This window comes from Equus caballus, chromosome 25 (assembly GCF_041296265.1).
Source record: "Equus caballus isolate H_3958 breed thoroughbred chromosome 25, TB-T2T, whole genome shotgun sequence".
Classification (NCBI taxonomy): Eukaryota; Metazoa; Chordata; class Mammalia; order Perissodactyla; family Equidae; genus Equus; species Equus caballus.
In genome coordinates, this window is record NC_091708.1 from 33,780,531 (window position 1) to 33,800,162 (window position 19,632).

The following is a 19,632-nucleotide window of genomic DNA, read 5'->3' on the forward strand; positions in this document are numbered from 1 at the left end:
ACAGAGAGGAGGATGAAGAAGGGGCACCAGCCTGACAGACGGACTGTGGGGTGACTACACGTCTTTGGCGGCGCTCACGGAGGGGACAAGCAGTTACAGAAGGCGCAGCCTGCGCGGTCGCAGGCCCCGAAGACAAGTGTCTGTGCGAGGGAGAGGCCGAGCTGGCATTTCTCTTGGCTCCCTTGCTTTTATTAAAAATAATTCTGACGCCGACTATTTTGTAAGTGTGTAGGGCACACATCCAGAGAGGCCCATCTGACTTCGAGATAATTTCAAGGCTGAAGAACATTGCTTGTGCCAGACACGTCGCGCGAGGCGCGGCGTGAAACCTGCCTAGTTACGGGCGGCCACCCATGTTTCAGAGGGAGGGGGCCGTCCATGTATATGCATAAGTGAGGCTTCGCTAAACATTCCAAGTAAAAATACTTTTAAATATTTCAGTACATCGTTAACCAAATACATTTCAGTTGGGGCTCATTCCAGCTGATGAAAGTACAGGAGGCAGATGATTTGCATAAGTCGACTGAGGAAATTTGGTGAGAGACAGTAATGAGACTCAGACGCCCACGGGATCAGCAGATTGTCACGTCCCGATTCCTCGTCCATTCGACATATGTTCGTGGGGCTCCTGCTATGAGCAGGCCCAGTGCGAGGCTTCATTAAGGCGGGAACAACTCTGCTTGTGGAGGTTAGTCCATGCTAAGGGGCAGATGCCACACCCTCCTTCCAGTGTTTAGTTGGCCATGTTGTCAAGGAGCAGGGCTGGATGCTATTGGAGCTGATGGGAAGAGGGAGGGACCGGGCCCAGCCTGAGGGCTGAGGAAGGCTCCTGAGGAGACAGCCTGCGCCGTGGTGGGTGATGAGAGGGGGTTTCCAGCAGAGGCAAGTGCCCACGGTGGAGGACCTCCAAGGTGGCCAGCCACCCTGGCTGGAGCCAGTGAGTGTGGGGCCTGTGATGGGAGCACTGGCTGCCCGGGAGAAGGGGTCCAGTCTGCGAGGCCCTCCCTCACTCAGGGGCTCTACCCTAGAGTTGGAATCGTGACCCCAGGACTACAGGCAGCTGGTGGTTGGCTCTGAGTTGAAAGGTGATGCAGAGGGGGGGCTGGAGGCCACCACAGCCACCCAAGGGCAGCGAGCACTGGCCCGTGTGGGAGCAGACACTACAAAGGAATGGTGAAAGTCGTTCTTCAGAGACTATGGCAAACAGAAATGGAGAGAAGCTGGGCCTGGAGAGCCAGCAGCACTGCCTTCCCAGCTAAAGGTCCCCAGCCCTCCCCAGCCACACAGGGCCCACTTGCCTGTGCTTTCCTGAGTCGGACGCATGGGTTCCTCTTTCCAGTCAAACCCCACAACATTGCTATATAAGGCAAAGGCGTGAGGGAGGGTGGAGAGGGGAGCAGCCAGGCACTAGGTTGTTTACAGCAACAGCTAAAGGCTAAAGGCAAGAGAGGGGAGTCTTGGAGAGAAAGGAGAGGAGCGCCCGGCGCTGGGTCGGGCACCAAGGTAACGTCTGTTGTCGCCGCGTCCCATCCCTCTCACAGCCTGTGAGCGTCTCCAGGCAGGCGCTTCTTCCTGTCTGTTCCCAGCACCTGCAGAGCGCCTGGCATGAGTGGGTGCCCAGGAAGCGTTTCCTGAGAGAGGGACGCAGCAAGAGCAATGTGGTAGCAATCGCAGCAGCCCCGCTCACTGAGCCTTTCCTACAGCAGCCCCTGCTCTGAGTGCGACCCCTGCTTCCTCTCGCTTCACCCATGTCAATGTTTTTTATGAGGTGGGCACTGTCATTAGCTTCACTTTACAGATGGTGAACATGGAGTTCCGAGAAAGTCACGTAACTTGCAGAGGATACACAGCCAGATTCGAAGCCAGGTTTGTCTGATCCCAGAGCCCAGGGATTTGGTTACACTGCTGGTCAAACGAAGGCAGTCCCAGGAAGGGGGCACACGGCTCAGGTGTTCTTCAAGCAGTGGAAGAAATGTTCCTTATTTTGGTCAAAGAGTCCACAGCATATATCAGACATTAAATTATGCCACTCTTAGATTTCCCTCTGCAAGCAAAGTGTGTGTGTGCGCGCGCGCGCTTGTGCCGTGCACGCATGTGTGAGGCACGTGTGCTCAAATGGGCAGAGAATTGGGGTGGGAAAGGCTCTCCAATCCATTTTTTTTTTGCTTTGCAATCATGTTTCCATTGGTTACAGAGGGACCTTTAGCTTATATCTTAAAACAGCAAAGCACGTGGCTGTGAAGTGAACAAAGCTGTTGAGGTTCAGAAGCTCCTCACACCCCCATCCCCCATGTCGGTGGTGGGTTAGATGGACAAGATGCCTGGTACCGGGCCCACATGTTCCCTCCGCAAGTGAAATGTTTGTCTCTCATAGATGATGCCAGATACTGCCTTTTATTGCCTAATCTTGATGCCATCCTCGTCTCTCGCCGCAGAGAAGTGAAATTCACTCTGGGAAGAGTTGGGAGCAAAGTCTAAATGATAAGGAGGAGTCCGTGAGTGCAATTTACATGTAATGACGCATCCCCACTGACAAATTTGTTTCTTCATTTGATTCTGGGCAAGGAGAGGGCTACCACACCCCAGTTTTGCTGATAACACCCTCATTTAGATTTCTGTGTTCTGCTCGAAATTCTAGAATAGGAAATTGAAATCCTTTTTTTTAAATGACAATTACATTGGCCTGCTGGAGAGTGTGAGATTGCATATTACTGAATTCTATCAAGCTCCTAAATAGTCCATGACATTCGAACAGAGAGGAAGACAAGCCTATTTAGGGACGATGAGCACAGGATGCAGATGCGGGTTCTGTGGGTGGGGAGAGGCGGGGAAAGGGCTGGTGTGGGGAGAGCCTCTTGTTAGATGTGGGTTATTGTCAAGTCCTAGCTTTTGTTTTGGATGGTGAGTTTGTGGATGCTTAGTTCATTATTAAAAATAACTAATTCAAAAAGCTAACTAAACAAAAGCAGGCTATGCAGGGACCAGGATGGAAGTGTCTCATGAACCAAGAATTATGATTAATCCAATTCTATGCAGCTGAGGCCCAACAACAACAAAAAAGCAACTGGAAACAAGCCTATTCAAAAGGATGGTCTGAGACCTGATACAGAATGTGCATACTTTTTCTTATTGGTTTTAATTTTTTTCTTACTCATCTTTTTACACACCATTTCTTCTCTATTTCAAGAACAGGGTATCCTCATATGGGTTGCATAAAGGTGCATAAAGGTCTCAAGCATCAGGAATTGGGTGAACCCCCTTGGTGGGCACCAAAACCTCATTAGGGCAGAAGGAAGGTCTGGGCTGGCTGCCGGAAACGGATGGTGCATGAGCACGTGGATGCAGCTCGTGTGGGTGATGGTCTATCCAAACAGGCTGGCGTTTTATGCTGGACGTTCAGGAGAGGAAAGGGACACCCTGTCCAACCAGAGCACTGCTCCTAAGAGATGTTTCTCACACTCGGAACTCCCTGCATTGAGGATGTGGGGCATTTTTTATTTTGGCATTCATCTGCTCATCAAATATTCACTGGTCACTGAGCAAGATGCTTTGGCAGGCTCTGGGCCATGCACCGGGCCCTTGGGGATACAGAACCCACAGTGAGGGCCTTTTCTGGGCCACACACCTCGCTGAGTGCTTTGTACGTGTTCTCTCTCTGATCTCTCACAGCACCACTCCTTTGTCGCCCCCACATCGGAGCTCTGGCCATACCTATTAGAGTTGTCAACGGTGCGTCCTTTTCACCTGGGAAAGACACTGAGTACAATGGAAAGGCGATGGGCTCTGAAGGCCGACTGCTCTTGGTTCAAACCCCAGGTCCCCGCTGTAACACTTGACGCACCTGTTTCAACTCACCTCTTTAAGCCTCAGGTTTCTCATCTATCAAATGGGAATAACAGCCCTTATGTCACAGGGCTGAGTGAGAATTAAATGAGATAATTCATAAGAGGCATTTTTTGTTTCTGTCACATAGCAAATGTTCAGTAAACCGTCTCCATTACTATTTTTTTTCTTGAGAGTAGGATCTGTAAATACTTTCTCTTTGTATTCCCATAGGGCCCAGTATGTGGTAACATGTTCCTTCCGTGTTTGTTGAATGAATGAATGAGTGAATGAGTGCCTGCCCTTTGGGAATGAGAGCCCATGTTCTACTGCTCTCAGACTCCTTTCTTGTCAGCCCTACAGCAGCTCTAGGACAGGTGAAGCTGCCCCACTCCAGCACGGCACCCACTCCTCTGGCCAGGACTTAACCGGAACTGAGGGCCTGAGGTTCCAGGCTCTGCACCTAGTGGGAAGGAGGAAGGACTCTCTGGTCTTTCTGCTGACACTTTCCAGAAGGAAGAAGCACCTTCAACCACAAATGTCTTCTTTTGCCATCCAGTAGCTTCCTGAATGGTCCCAAGAACATGACTGTCTTCAGAAACTCCTTCTCCTTGAGAATCTGACCAGCTTCCTCAGGAAGCAAGAACTGGGGCCTGGCTTGCACCAGCTGTGGGACCGCGGTGCCCCTGAAACCATGGGCACAGTCAGGCTTCTCATTCCGGGCTTTAATGCCCAGCCCCCACTACCTCTACCCCCTAGACCCTAGACCCTTCTTTTCTGGAGCCATGGAAACAGGAGTACAAGCAACAAGGAGGACGGAAAGGGAGACAGGCGCCACCTCCCACTCCAGTTCTGTCCTCCTGCAGGCCCTGTGCTCTGTGAGTTGACCTTTCACCTCCCTGCCTCACAAGCTCTGCCCCCTCCCCAGTCATTCAAAGGAACAAGCGCTGCTTGGTGTGGCCCTGGATTGGGGATGGTGTCTGGTCCAGCAGACAGGAGGTTTCAGTTCAAATCTGCCCTCTGCTGCTCACTGGCTAAGGAATTTCAGACAAGTCACTTTTGCTCTTGGAACCTCAGGATCCTCATCTGTAAAACGGGATACGATTACCCACCTCGAAGTTCTGGTGTGAGAACTAGCAGTGATGTGTGCACACAGGAAGTAATCTCAAAATTGTAATTACTACTAACTAACGGTTATTACTCCATGCATTCAGGGGCTGAGGCGTGGCAAAGGCCTGGAAGCTCCCATCTCCAGTTTCGATTGTCAGATGTGCTAAAAATAACTATTTTTCTCAATCTCCTTAGCTAGGTCAGCAGAACGGAGAGACCCCGGCAGATCCCAGAAAGCGTCACCGGAGCCTGTACTGAGGACAGCCCCTGTGGATTCCACTTACAGGGAGCAATTTAAGAGGCAAACAAAACATGAAAAGCTACTCAGAATTAACAATGGGCCAGATGGTAATGCTAGTTTGAAGCAATAAAATATGATAAATAGCTTCCTGCTGCTACTCCTGATCAATTTCAATATTTAATAATTCCACTGCCACCCCCACCCCCTCCTCCGGCCCCCTCCACAGGGTCCTGCGATGACTCCTGGCATTCAACTCACAGAACAAACACTTCTTCGCTTTCTGAAGGCGTCAGCAAAAAGCACGCTGCTCAATTGTCACATGAGTGCTCTCGGTCCTGGAGATGATAATTAATCTGCCTACTTCTCCTGAAGACGCTCCAGCTCACGCCTCTCCTAGTTGCCAGGGAAGGCTGCGAGGGAGCTCCGACTGCAGAGATGTGATAGGAGTATTGGTATTCCTCGAGTTTTGCATTCCCATTAAAGGAAGGGGAGCCATAGGGTGGTCATCTTACTCCAGGACCAATCAGGAGGATAAAGCAACCCGGAAGGGCACAATGGCAGCCTGGTGTTAGAGTCTTATGCCCCGGCCATGCCTCTGAGCCTCAGTTTCCTTCTCCATACAGTGGAGATCATTGAGCCTACCTCCAGGAGAATTATAGCCAGTGCTGCACATGCAAAGTGCCCGGCAGGATGCTGGGCGTGCAGGAAATGCCCAACAACTGGCAGCCGGCAGCAGCAAATGACGCCTGAGCGCCCTGCCTGCAGGGACCTCCTGCTGGTCCCTGTGGTCAGGAAGCTGTAGCCCAGGGCAGATCACAGGTGTGGGGCAGGATCTGGCAAGGGCACCCTGCGGTCAGACAGACCAGACCACCCCAGGATTCTCCCCACTCGGTGCCCATTAATAAGATTAACCGCTTTGCACGGCCTGTGAGGGTTCCAATGGCTTTCCTACCCACTGGCCCAGGAGACCTCAGGCACCCCTGGAGAGCAGGTATTTTGGCATCGTTCACCAGAGGCAATGGAGAGGAGGTAAAATGGCTTTTCAAGCTGACATCGTAGGAAACGGCAGTCAATTCTAGTTTGGATCTCCCAACCCCCGACTTCATGTCCTCTCCCCAAATCACAGGAGAAGGCTGCTCCTCAAGGTGCCCCCTCCTCTGTGTGTCCCCTTCACAGGGAGGGACGCCTGGGGGCCAGGTCACCTGTGCTGCAGTTTACTCATCTGTGAAATGAGACTTGTAATATACCCACTACACTGGTTCACGGGCACATTTAATAAGGGAATATGCATGAAAGTACTTTGTAATTTTGTGATGAGCTGTACAAAGGTCAGGTATGGTTATTATGACTTTTTAGAAAAGCACCTTCTGTGAGGAAAAAGATCAGAAACTCATTCCCCCAAAGGTGGGTTCTTCTCACCAAAGCCTTCACTGGCCCCACATTACCTAGAGGATCAAGATCAAACTCTTTCGTGTGGCATTTGAGGCCTCGACACCCCATCTCTGCCCCTTCTCCCTTCCCTTCCCGAGTCAGCCTATCTAAGTTGCTTGGGGTTACCTGAGCCTTTCACAAGCCTAGCCCTGCCAGAGGGGTCTGTCCTGCCTTGTACACAGGCTTATCCCACTCATGCTTCTCCAAGAAGTGTTCCTGGGGCCTCCCTTGATTAGGAGCTCCTCCTCTGGGGTCCCGGATAACCTCTCTGTGCTTCTCTCCATCCTAGCCTGCATCACGGTACCCTAGTGACGGGTTTTTATCTGCCTCCCAGATCTACAGTGAGTTCCATCCGAGCGAGAACCGAGTGCTACTCACTCTAGTCCATCCAGGGCCTGGCCCGGCATATGCTCAGTCAGTATGTGCTGAGGGGTGAATGAATAAACGAATAACTAAGTATTCCCAGGAGAAATGGAATCAGAGTCTTAAGCAAAGACAATGGATTCTAACGGCGGAATTAGAATGTGGTTGGGCACAGCCTTGGTAGCAGAATTCAGGGTCGTGCTCTGAATTCAAATTCAGCTCAGCCTCTTGAGCCATGTCTAGAGCTGGTAGGATAACCTTCCTCCTTCCCCCACCTTGATCCTTAAAAAGGAGGAGCAGAAAATGTACTGCCCATCCCTGTCTGGACTCCCCGCAGGGCGTGGTGGAGGCCAGGCATCGGGTACCTGAATCACGCTGGTCCAGGGTCATGGAGTTCCATCTCCTTGTGATGTCGATGTAGAGGATGTCCACAGCGGCCATGGACAGGCTGCTGCTGCTGAGCTTGCAGTTCCTGCCCAAAATGAGAAGGGACATGTTACTGCTGGACCAAACCCGTCCTGTTCTGTCTTGCCTCCACGCCTTGGCCTGGGCTGTGTTCCCCACCTGGCAGGCCCTCCCTTCCAACAGCTGGAACTAGGGAAGGGTATGTGGCTGGGAAATTTGGGAGAGAAGGCTGCAAATACACGTTGAGATTAGGTCATGTGGGCTCCTGTAATTTGGTTAATTAGGGGTCTAAAGGGCTGGAAAGAGCAAGGACTTTAGGGCGGCAAGTCTTGAGTTGAACCTGGCTCTGCCTCTGAGAAGCTGGACGGCCCTGGTTGAGCCTCAGTTTCCTCACCTGTAAGACAGGCGGTCTTTATCACAGTCGCTGTGTCACTGTACAGGCTGAGGCATCACGGCTGTCCAGAAGTGCATCCCCCTGGAAATGCTCACCAGATGAGTCCCTGGCGCCAAAGCTACGGAGAGGAACTCAAGGCTTCTGGGCTTCCCCCAGCTTAGCCTGTCACCTGAAGATTTACAGGCCCTGATCAGCCACAGTAAGCCCAAGATTTACAGAGCAGAACAGCACAGGCTGGCCCACGCCCCTTCGTGTGAGCTGAGGCAGCTTCACTGGGGATGCCCCTCTGTGCTCACTCCTGACCTTAGGGGAGCCACCTGGAAGTGACAGGAGGAGGGATGGGGCAGGCCTCTGAGCTTCAGATGTTCCCCTGGCTTAGGGGCAGAGAGGCAAAGATAACCAGGTTTTCATTCCGATGTCAGCAATGGTGATTTCTGTCCGAGCCACAGAGGGGTGTGCAGAATCCTCTCCCTCCTCCTCACTTGTGCCTTTGTGGTCTAGAATTGTGGCGGGGGGTGGGGGTGGGGGGGAATCTGGCTCACTGGAAGGAGCATGATTTGGGCATCAGGCAGACCGGGATTGAAATTCTGGCTCTGCTGCTTTTTCTAGCTGCGTAACTGTGGGCAATTTACTTAAGCCTTCCGTGCCTTTATTTACTAGCCTCTAATGAAGCTAGCAAAACTTGCCCACATGGCTGTTGTAAAGATGAGGTGAGGCAGGACACGCCAAGGACCCAGGGTGGTGCCTGGCACCTGGTTGACCCACAACAATTGTTGTTTTCCTTCCTGATCTCTCTCTTCTTCCCTTTCCCTCTTCCAGAGCTAGAACCATCTTGGCCCCATCAGAGGCCGCCTGAGGCTGACCTTTCAGTGAGTGGCCCTGTCTATTCTGGAGAAATGGAGCTTGCCAGGCAGAGTGTCTGGGCACAAGGGCTCGGGCTCTCTGTTCAGATTGGAGACAGCCCTTGGCCTGTCCAGGTGCACCACCCTCCTGAACGGGATTGTGCTGGGAGGCGAGTCCCACTGCAGGCTGGATTTGCTCTGGGATTCCTGAAGGCTAGACCTCTGGGCCAGCTGTCCATTTTGCTGAACTACATTCAATGCTGCTTTCAAATTTCCAAACATGGCCACATCCATTGGCTCAGCTAATGATAAAGTGGTTCTTTGAGTTCCCACTTGTCATCATCCCTTGTGTGAACAGCTCCCTTAGGAACCCGCCAGGCCAGGGGTTGATTGGCAAGCAGGATTTGGGCATTCCAGAGGCCCCTCTCCGTACCCATGCACACCCCTAACAATGGTGGCAGGGAGTGTGCCCAGCACGGTGCCCGGGCAGGCTGGGGCTCCCTAGGTGCTCCCTCCCTCCCTCTTCCTTCCTTCCTTCCTTCTCACCGGCATTTCTCAGGCCATCAATTCACACCCTGCTTCCTCCTGGGCTCCTGCTCGTATTTCAATCACAAGTCACTGTGGCAGACTTCAAAGCACATCAGTGCACAGTTATTGAGCCCCAGTAACAACATGTCAGTGGACACAGGGCTTTTCACGTCACCTGTCACCGAGATGGCTATCTCTATTGGGTTCTGCGGGAATGATGCTCCAGTCACTCCCAAGGTATTCTAACAACCTGCACGGCTCATTCCCAAAGCTTCATTAGGAACGGCCACGGGTTTTCTCTAATTATTGTATGAGTGTCCTCCTCACTGCCTGTTTCCCCACAGGACCAGAGCTCTGCCTGGCTTTCTCTGTGGGTTAATGGAGTGCAAAAAGGGAAACCAAACTGACCACGGGTATGTAGTTTTTTTCCCTGACAGATAGAAAATAGAAGTGTCAAACCTTTAGCAGGAACTGTAATTTACCAAAGAGAATTCTCCATTTATCCCTTTTCCAAGGTAGCTCATCGTCCCTAGCGGTGCCTGCAAGTCCAGTCGATGACAACCTGTGCTGCCGGGATGGGGGAAGGGGGCTGTCCTTCCTGGCTGTGCTGGCTGCAGCAGACAGGAAATGCTTGAAGAGGATTTTGATTCTGTAGGCATTTCTTGGGCACCATCTGCATGCCAGGCCCTTTCCTGCCCATTAGCTCTCTGAATCTTTACAACCACTCTGTGAGGGAGCTATTCTTAGTCCTGTTTCAATGACGGGTAAGCTGAGACTCAAGGAAAGGGACATCTGGTGGGATTCATACTCAGTCCTCCCCTGGAAGATAGAGCAGTGGGCTTGGGACCTCTGGGGAGAAGTGAGGAGGTGGCCCAGTCCAGGGCCACAGGAAGAACCCAGGATTCAACATATGAAGACTCAGGTGGGGCTCAGTAAGAGAGCCCATTGGGAAGCTTTGGGATATCAGGCTGGGGGAAGGCGACCAGGGTCACTTAGAGACAGGTTCTCCCAGGCGTGTCCCCATGGTCACCACACATTCTCCATTGACCCCAAAAGGGAATGACTCCAAGGGTCAAGACTTTGGAACGAACTTTTCATGCGTGCATCCACTCAGTACGGAATTTATTTTGTGTCCACTGCGTGTAGGTGGTATTCTGGGCCCAGTGAGTGATGCACAGCTGACTTGGTCTTGGGTACCACTCTCATGGGCTGTAAACGATCTCAGAGTCCAGGGTGAAAACGTGAAGGCTTGGCAGCTCTTCATCACTGAGAACAGTTTCCCCTAAGGCCCTGAGATGCAGTCCTTCAAATGACTAATGAATGGAAGGATACATTCTTTAGTAGAAGAGAAGGCCAAGAAATACAGTAACATGAGAAGCCAGAACAATTCCTAAGAAAAGACAGGCTGGAAATGTACGTGGAAAAAATGAGCTTTGGAGTCAAATGCATGTGAGTTTGAATCTTGACTGTGCTGTGTGACTTCAGCGAGTCACTGAAGCTCTCTGCATCTAAATTTCCTTATTTGTATGATGAGGATACGGCTATTCACCACACAGAGCTATTTTAAGGACCAGCCCGGTGCCCGGCACATATGGGGAAGGAGCAAGTGACAGCTCGCAGCCTGCCTCCATGACGTAGAATCAGTTTGAAGAAATGTTTGTTTTTCTTCCCAGAATCAAAGGAATTTGGGCACATATGATGGGAGAGAATAACAAATCATTCGTGTTCATTAGGAGCCCAAGTATAGAAAGATTTGAAATTACCATCCCCATTTTTTCTCAACAACCACTGACATCTCATGGGAAATTTAGAAACCAACTTTTTCCACACCATAAAATCCTATTTATAGAATTTCTTTTGTGTTCATCCTTCTCTTTGAAAGAAAAGAAGCTTATTTTTCCTGGAAAAGTTCCTATCGGGAGAAAGCTAACAAATGATCAATACTCATTTTTTTAAAAACCCCACTATCTGATATCTGGGTGGGGGGGGGAAGACAACCCCAGTTTATAACGTATATATTTTTAAAGGCTATTGATATCCCTGGCGTAGACTCTTGCAATATTGCTAGAAAGAGATCATCACAGAAGAGGGGGAATTTTCAAAGTCACTGAGGAGTTAATGACAGAGGGGGAGGCAAGGCCCTTTACAGTTCTATTCCAGAACATTCTAACACACCATGTTGCCTCTCGGAGAACAAAACCCCCCACAGCTACCCATTATGAAGCATATTAATATCTCCTTATGAGAAAAGGGAGGGGAAGAGGAAAAAGAGGAAAAGGAGAAAATTGTTCTGTAATTTAAAGGGAGACCCGGATCAGAAACCACAAAGGGACGAGCAGGGACCTCCCAGCGGAAAGGTCTCCATGAAGCAGGTGCTCATGGTGCAGAGGCTGCCTCCATTTCCTAGAGAGAAACCCAGTTTTGGCAAACTGTTTAATTTTCTGCTTTGGAGAAGGAAAATGCAGTGATGTCAAATTCGGACGTAGGATACATTTGGAAAACGTGTTCTCAGTGAATTACATAGGATGCCCCCCAAATTAGTAATCCAGTGGGAGGCAAACAACAAAAATGCATTTCCCTCGAAGAAAGCTGTCAAACTGAAGAATCAGATAATTTCTATTTCTTAATGAAAGAGAAGTCTCCACACCCTCGCAATTATTATGAAAAAAAAAGAGAGAGAGAAAAGACAGAAAAGAGGTGCTTAATTCATGGTAATCTGTGTTGCTATTATGGGCCTCCTGAGGAAATGACACGAGGAGCTGGTTTGATAGAGTTAAGTCGAGACAAGAAAACGACAGTTCATTATTTCTCATTTCTTGGTGGAAAAGAAAAATAGAATATGTCCAGACTGGCATTAGCATAATTCACTCCTAAAACTGCTGATCTATGCAGCACATTATGAGAGATGGTCACTGAAAATAAATTCACTCGGAATCTGTATGATTTTGTTCCCTCCAGTTCTCTTCAAGGAACTTGGAGAGAAGGAGTGGGTAGGACAAATGAAAAGCTAAGTTCCACTTCTGCCGTTTGCGTGGGAGCTCGAGTATCTATCGAGCCAGCAAATATGTCTCTTGTGTCGTGCTCCAGAGAAGGACACTTGGTTCGATTTAACATATGGCATAAATATTATTAATTCATAATGAAGCAAAATTTAAACTGAAGTGGAAAGGAGAGAGAGAGAGGAGTTGTTAGTAAGAGAAAACGCTTGCTGTTAAATTTAGCTGGCGAGACTGAACATACTGAGAGAAATCTAAAAGCAGAGAACATCATCTTTTACGATTAAGTGGCTGTTGGGATCTCTTGGTATATTTTAAAAGGAAAAATCTATCAATGGTTGTGCGACGTTTTCTCCATTTCTTCCTGCATGCTTAATTACTCAGGACGTCTGCTGGGCGGGTGCAGAGGGACGGCAGAGGGGCTCCCTATCCCCACCTGGAGACGTTGGCTTTCCCTCCTCCCTGTCACCTTCACTCCCACCAACAGTGCTCTGCCACAGACTGGGAATGACGGCTGCGGGACCTAATAGTCTCTAACATCACAAAAATCGTTTCTTCATGCAAATCTCCTTAATTACAGAGAACAAAGGGATGGAAAATCATAGAGCCTATCACACAGAGATAGATTTGTAGCGATATTTTTAACATCATCCAGTCCAGTCTGAGAGCGTTTCAGGAATCTTCTTTGCTAGAACCATTCTTGGTTCTGCTTTGTTTTCCAGGTTGTGTGAGAACACAGCACTGGTCTTAATATGTCCCTCGGCTTCTCATACCGGAGGGCTCACACTGCTGGTCTCTATAGCCAGCCACGCTTTGACTGAACCCACACAATGTTTAAAAATTACTTTCTGAATCGCCAACATCAATATACCTGTATTGAGATTTTACATAAAAATCAGTATTTCTAGCTTCTCTTGAAAAATCAAAGGCTCCGGTGAAAGCAGACCAGCAGCAGCCCTCCCCTTTCCTGGGGCATGTGCTCTCCAGGCTGCCCCAGCCCGGCCCTCCCACCCTTCTGGATCTGGCCCACCAGCTTGTTCATGACCCCGGAGGCACCGAGATTGTGATTCTTATGGTAAGTTGTGTTTTCAAATCTCCCTCTCTCTTACGTTTTAGGAGAATTTCATTAGGAATGAAAAGGAAGCATCCGACAAAGGCCTTTTGCTCCTCCTCCCTTCCTTCTTCCTGCCTGGAATGGGACCGTGATAGCTGGATTTGGACCAGCCATCCTGTGACCATCAGGCAACCCCGAAGCTTGAAGCACATAGTTAGGATGGATGAGCAGAAAGACAGAAAGAGGGGTGTTGATCACATTGTGGAGTCACTGATCGGTTCCAGAACCCCAACTGCCAAACTTTCTGTTACATGAGAGAAAACTAGTCTATTTAAACCACTTATCGATGAGTGTCTATTCCTACTAGTCAAATGCAATTCCTAAACGAGTCAGAGGGTATCAGGTAGTCTTCTCAGGGAAATAACAACACGTGCCTGTAGACTTTCTTGAAAATTCCCACTGCCTAATGGAAATGATAACCACAAGACTCATTTAACAAAGAGCTCCGGTAAACTAGGCACCAGGCCACGTGCTTTATCATATATTACATCCCAACCTCATAAAAACCCTGCCAGGCAGGAGAGATTAGACCCATTTTACAGATGAGGAAACTGAGACTCAGAGAAGGTAAGGGATCTGCCCAAAGCCACACAGCTATTAAGTAACATGCTTGGCTCTGAAGCCAGACCCCAAAGTCTGTGCTGTTTCCCCTGGGCTTTCCTTTTTCCTCGACAGTAACACAAAGCCCTTCTCAAAATCACCGTGCAGAATACCTCTTCACGGTGACTGACATGGCAAAAACCCCTGCTGATGCTTCTGTTTACCGTCCTATCAGGTATATCCAAGGGCGAGAGTTAGGATTTATAAAATTCATTTGGAGAAGAGCATATGACAAAAATGGTTTCTGATTCAAGACTTCTAGTAATTTCCTTTAGTGAATAAAACCATGGGAAGAGTGACTTTGAGGTGCAGGGTAGACATATTAAGACTGATGATGAGAAAAACATCAGCCACATTGGATGCTGGCAGATAGTTTCTTTGAGGGGTAGAGCACACAATCCTAGGGTGTAGGTAGTTTCACTGCCATTTTATAGGATAACTGAGGTTCAGAGACGGTCATTAAGTTACCCAAGGTCACACAGCTAGTAAGTGCTCCCCTATGTCCCTAAAGTGCCCCAGAGAGAAAAGGCAAGTTAACAAATGATCTCAGGAGATTGAGTGGCAATGGCATATTTTGTAGGCTGCAGCGAAAACACAATTTCTTTATCTCATGTTTTATCTTTAAGATTAATGCAAATTTTGTATTATACTCTATAATATAACCATGTTATTTTTATATTAGAACAAATGTATTGAATTATTTATCGACTGAATTATTTAACTTTTGTCTCTTGAAATTGACACTTTGGAAAGATGTGCCTCGTTTCTCTGCTGTGGCCTTGTAAACGCTCAGCACACAGCCACGTCCCACTGGGAGAACATTACCCCAGCTTAAGATGCATGAGGTCATTCTGAGTCCAAGGGGCAGTTATTTATATGTGGTTTAAGGACCTCATTCAAGGTAGTGCAGAATTGTTTTCTAACCACAAGCGTAAGGTTGTGAATGCTGTCACTTCCATAATATTCATTAATTCATTCAACAAATCAGAACCTGCTATGTGCCAGGCCTAGTGCCAGCCACTGGGTCAGCTTAACCCCAAACAGGGCATTGACCCGGTACCACAGATTCTCTCAGGAGCGGTCAGGGAGATGGGACCAGCCAGAGGTGGGGCTGGACTCCACCCTGCCAGAATCCCAGGCCAGAGGGGCTGGTCTCACTGACCTACCTTATGAAGGTACGGAAGCCTGTTGGTCCCAACTTCATTGTCCCCTTGATTCCCAGGAACCGGATGAACAGGTTCGCCATCCTGTCCACCAGGCGCAGGTAGTTGAACTGCTTCGCGTACTTGGGGAACACTTGCTTGAGGCAGATGGAGGGTAGGTGGGCCTCGGCATTGGTGTTGACGTCCGCCGCGCTGGCCAGCTCACTGTCTGAGGGGTCTTCCTTTGTGGCTAATGGCTTCTCAAGCTGCTGAGACCTGAAGCACACAAGGAATTAATGCCAGAACCAACATCTGGAGCCAGATCCACAGCAAACAGGGCACTTTCCCTTGCATATTCTCCTTTCCCTTAGATTTACATCGATCTCAGGAGGTGGGTATTATCACTGTTTTTATCATACAGACCAGAAAGCTGACCTTAGAGAATTGACCTGGCCAGCTCACACCACTACTGCGTGGCAAAGTCCGGACTTGAACCCAGGGCAGAGCCACGACTGGAAACTTATGCTTCCTCCGTTCCACCATCCTGGTTTCCCGATATGGACGACTTCCTTTACTGTACTCGTGTTTCAAGAGAATACTCTATTATGGAGCAGTCTGGGTTTGATTTCAAACTCCTACTTATGGGTAGTAATTGAATAATTAAGAAATATAAAAATCTCATTGAGGGCTGGCAAGAAGCCACAGGCAGAGTTCAACGAACAATTTGCAAAGATGTATCAGTTACCCGATGCTAGGAATAGGCACAATTACATTTTCTGGCTTAACTGTTTTCTTATTTGGAACAAAAAAAAAATGATCATAGTGTTGTGATGCCCTAGTCTGGATATTTTATTCTGAAGTTATTCTGATATTCAAGAAAATTAGCAGCTAGTAACTCTCAAATATCTGCCTCTAGCTTGGGCTGCTCTTCTCCCCTCCAGACATATCCAACTATCATCTGTTTGACCCTCAGAAGAGCCCACGCATGCCTCAGACTGAAACGACCTTGTCCCCTCACCCCAAATCGGCATTCCTCATCTCCTTGAATGTCACCACCAGCTGCCTGTTGCATGGGAATAAATGTCAACTCCTCCTCTCTCTCCGCCTCCTCAGCCAGTCTCACCTCCTTAGTATTTCCTGAAACAAGCGGCACTCTCCCCTGCCTGGGCATGTCCACTTTCGCCTGGACTGAGGCAACAGGTCCCCTTGCCTCCAGCCTGTCCCATCCATAGATCTATCCTCCACACTGGCCCCCGAGGCACCCCTTTTAAAGCAAATCCGGTTGGGTTGCCTGCTTGCTACAGCTCTTTAGTGACTCCCAAGAGCCTACGTGATTAAGTCTATACTCCTCATTCTGGCACTCAAGGCCCTTCCTGATTTCTTCTCCGTCCTCTTCATTTCCTATCACTTCCCTAGACACACTATTCCCTTCAAGGCCTTGAACGTTCCTCCCTGCTGACCCCCACTGCACCCTGTCACCCACTGGCCTGGCCTGGAACTAGAGGCTCGGTGCTCCTGGACACCCAGCTCCCTTCCACAGTCAGTGCCTCTCTCTGCACTTGTAGCTCGTCTTGTTTCCTTGTCTCCTGTCCCACCCATAGCAGATGGTGGGGCCAGGTGTAACCCTTTCCCACCTGTGTGCCCCTTCCTGAGACAGAACCTTGAGTGCGTTATTCAAGGCCAATAAATACTGTCCAATTGGCTGATTGATCCAGGAAAATTAGAACCACGTCTCATGGTACTGAGTTAAATACCAAGGCCATTCTTTACTCTTCTCTTTATCAAATGACCTCGTCCCCAGTGCACTCACTTCCAAGCACACCATCAGTCCCACACGTGGGGTCTTCATATCTGCTTTCCTCGACCTACGAGGACTTCTTCTCACCCTGGCTGCCTGGCATACTTCTCTTCCACTTTCAAAACCGGCTCCTTGACTATGCCTCTGGCTCTCTTCCATGTCCCACTCCTGTCCCTAGATTTGCTTCTTTGTTCCCCTTGTCACGTTGCACTGCATTTGTTTATATGCCACCTCCCTCACTATTTATTGTGTGAGCTCATTGAAGGCAAGGACCAATCTTAGTCAACTCTATTTCTATAGGACCTGGCACGTATTAAGCGCTTGGGAAATGTTTCATTCAATTTGTTGAATTGGGCAAGTTTGCTTTTAACAGCAAGGTAAGCCCCAATAACACATCAAGGTTATCATGCTTTGTACCCCAGAAGCCCTTTTAAATGGGAAAGAGGTTCAATAGAGAAACGACATGCTTGGCAGCTATGCCAAAATGGCCTTCTCTTCACACTGGTCTAAGGAGCCAGCCTCTAGGAAGAGAAACCCCCTGAATGAATAAAGTCCTGTAAGTTCCATTTACAGTTCCTTCTGAGAGGGTCTTGACGCTGGTCTCAAAGCAAGGACAGGCAGAGGGCAGAGCCAGAGCAGCGTGAAGAAAAACCCCTTCTAAAGGGCAATAGTGGGGATGGTTCCGGGGAAGCAAACGCTCCCTCCTACAAAGAGGAGACACCTGATTCCTCAGGAGGAGAACACGTTCCCTGGCGGAGGGGGGTGGTGCAATTTTCCTTCAGCTAAACTGGCTTTATCATCATCTCCTTCAACTTGAGACTGTAAATAAAAGTCAGGTGGGTACTTTTCAGGAGAAATGAAATGTTTTCCCATTAACGTTATAGGAAGAAAGATGAGAAAAAAAGCGGTACTGTTACCGGAAATTAGCTCTTAAATTACTGGATAAGTGGCAATCACCAACTTTATAAGCACTCATTAAGTTTTTGTTAAAGGGAAGATTTGGAAATGTACAGTTTGAATGCACTCGGTGACAATGAAAAAGGCTTAGAGAGCTCTTCAATCAAAAACTCTGTCCCACATTCGTGATCTCACTCGCTCTTCACACACTCTGTGAAGCAGACTGTTACATTATGCACCGTTCCAGATGTGGAAACTGAGGCACAGTGGGTGGAGCACCTCTTGGCTCTGGCTGAGCTAGAATTATGAGTCGATTCCTTTAACCATTACTCCATTTTTCCACCCCGTTATTCTAAAGCACATCATAATTCACATTGGGGGTTACAAAACTGTAGGACAGTTATTTATTTGGTTTTAAATAGTTTTTTTCATATTATAATAGTAATTCATGGTCTTTGTAGACGTTTTGAGAAATGTATAAAGGAATCAAAATCATTTGTAATAAACAACACTAACATTTTGATTCCTCATCTATATTTATGAAGTTAGGACCACATTACATGTAGTTTGAATCCTTCTTCTTACACTTGACATCACAAGTATCTTCCCACAGCATCAATATGTTTTCATGAGCGTCGTTTCTCTTAGACGTGTAATATTCTGTATTATGCCTGAACCATAATTCAATCAACCATTCCCCGTCAGTTAGATACTGACAGTCTACGTGGCCTGTCTGACTGAAGAGAGCCTGGGGCTCAGTCCCGCAAGCCACGTGCTCCCTCTCAGAAACATAACTTGTTACAGCTAGAAGCAGCCACAGAGCTCATTCTGTCCAGTGAGGTCATCTACTTTTTTTTTTATTGTGGTCTAATGTACATAACATAAAATTCGCCATTTTAACCATTTTAAAGTATAATTCAGTTGCATGTAATATAGTCACAATGTTGTGTAACCATCACTACTCTCTAGTTCCAGAAGATTTTCACAATGACGTCATTTTGGAGACGGAGACTTAATCCCAGGTAGATGGGGACATTAGCTAATGGGCCACTTCACCGGCAGATTGTCTAGGGCCGTGGGCTTAGCTTGGGTTGCCTTGGTGATGGGGACCCCACCCCCCCCAGGCTACCTCTCAGGCTGGGAAGGTTTTCCCCAAGGGCATGTCAGGGGATGTCCCCCCCAAGTGGCCATAGCCTGCATCCCATCCCCCCCCAGAGCTGCACAGAGTGAGTCTGTTTTCTCTTCTTTCTGACAGTCTTTCATGTTTCTTTCAAGGGTTGCTGAACTTACTGGATGACTACCATTTCCCAGTCTTCCTGAATCCCAATTAATAACCTCAAGATGAAAAGGACCATCAAAGCCACAGATATCGTTTTCATGGACTCGAAACCACAGATTTGGGAGGAAGTGGTTTTACTCAACTGGAAGAAGGCAATAAAGATATAGCTGATATATAAGAGGAAATAAAACAATGAGACATAGTGTCCTTGCTGGAGATAATTCCAATTATCGCACTGAGATCCAAGTTATCACAAATACTATAAAATCCTTTTCTTACTTAACAGTATTTTGATGGAAATGTTGGGCTTATGAAATAAAAGTGGCTGGTAAAGAAAATATAAATCAGGTTTACTAGTCCTTTGGGGTAATTTTTTTTTAATTGAGTTTGGTGTATCTTTGATTCATTAAAATAGGGGGAAGAATACTGGAATGTTTTATCTATTATTGTTTTAAAAATAAAATGGAATTCTTTTTCATTAAACCTCTTGTGAAAAGCCACCTATCTCTGTCTTGCCTGGAAAGCCTAGCGTTAAAAATCACCACTGTTTATCAGACGCCTACTGCATGTTAAACAATGCGCCGAGCAACTTACCTATACTGTCTCATTTGTTTCCCGTAAGAGTTCTGTGAGGTAGCTAGTCCCGTTTCACAGACGAGGAACCTGAGGC

General features: G+C 48.2%; 1 protein-coding gene and 2 long non-coding RNA genes across 10 annotated transcripts in view; 2 read left to right on the top strand and 1 right to left on the bottom strand.

Annotated features, from left to right (window-relative positions):
• The window catches only part of TTLL11 (tubulin tyrosine ligase like 11), a 227,450-nt gene that overhangs the window by 31,217 nt on the left and 176,601 nt on the right, over positions 1-19,632 (bottom strand). For all 8 annotated transcript variants that reach the window (XM_023628807.2, XM_070251061.1, XM_070251062.1 and 5 more), the window contains 2 exons: positions 15,013-15,264; positions 7,333-7,439 (listed from right to left, as the gene is read on the bottom strand). In XM_023628807.2, coding sequence (XP_023484575.2) covers positions 7,333-7,439; positions 15,013-15,264 — 359 coding nt within the window. The remainder of the gene's footprint in view (positions 1-7,332; positions 7,440-15,012; positions 15,265-19,632) is intronic.
• LOC111770585 (uncharacterized) lies at positions 2,373-5,318 on the top strand. The gene is made up of 2 exons (XR_011432490.1): positions 2,373-2,495; positions 5,128-5,318. It is a non-coding gene; the product is annotated as an uncharacterized lncRNA (long non-coding RNA).
• On the top strand, positions 15,262-19,458 carry LOC138920748 (uncharacterized). Its single transcript, XR_011432489.1, has 2 exons — positions 15,262-18,705; positions 18,959-19,458. It is a non-coding gene; the product is annotated as an uncharacterized lncRNA (long non-coding RNA).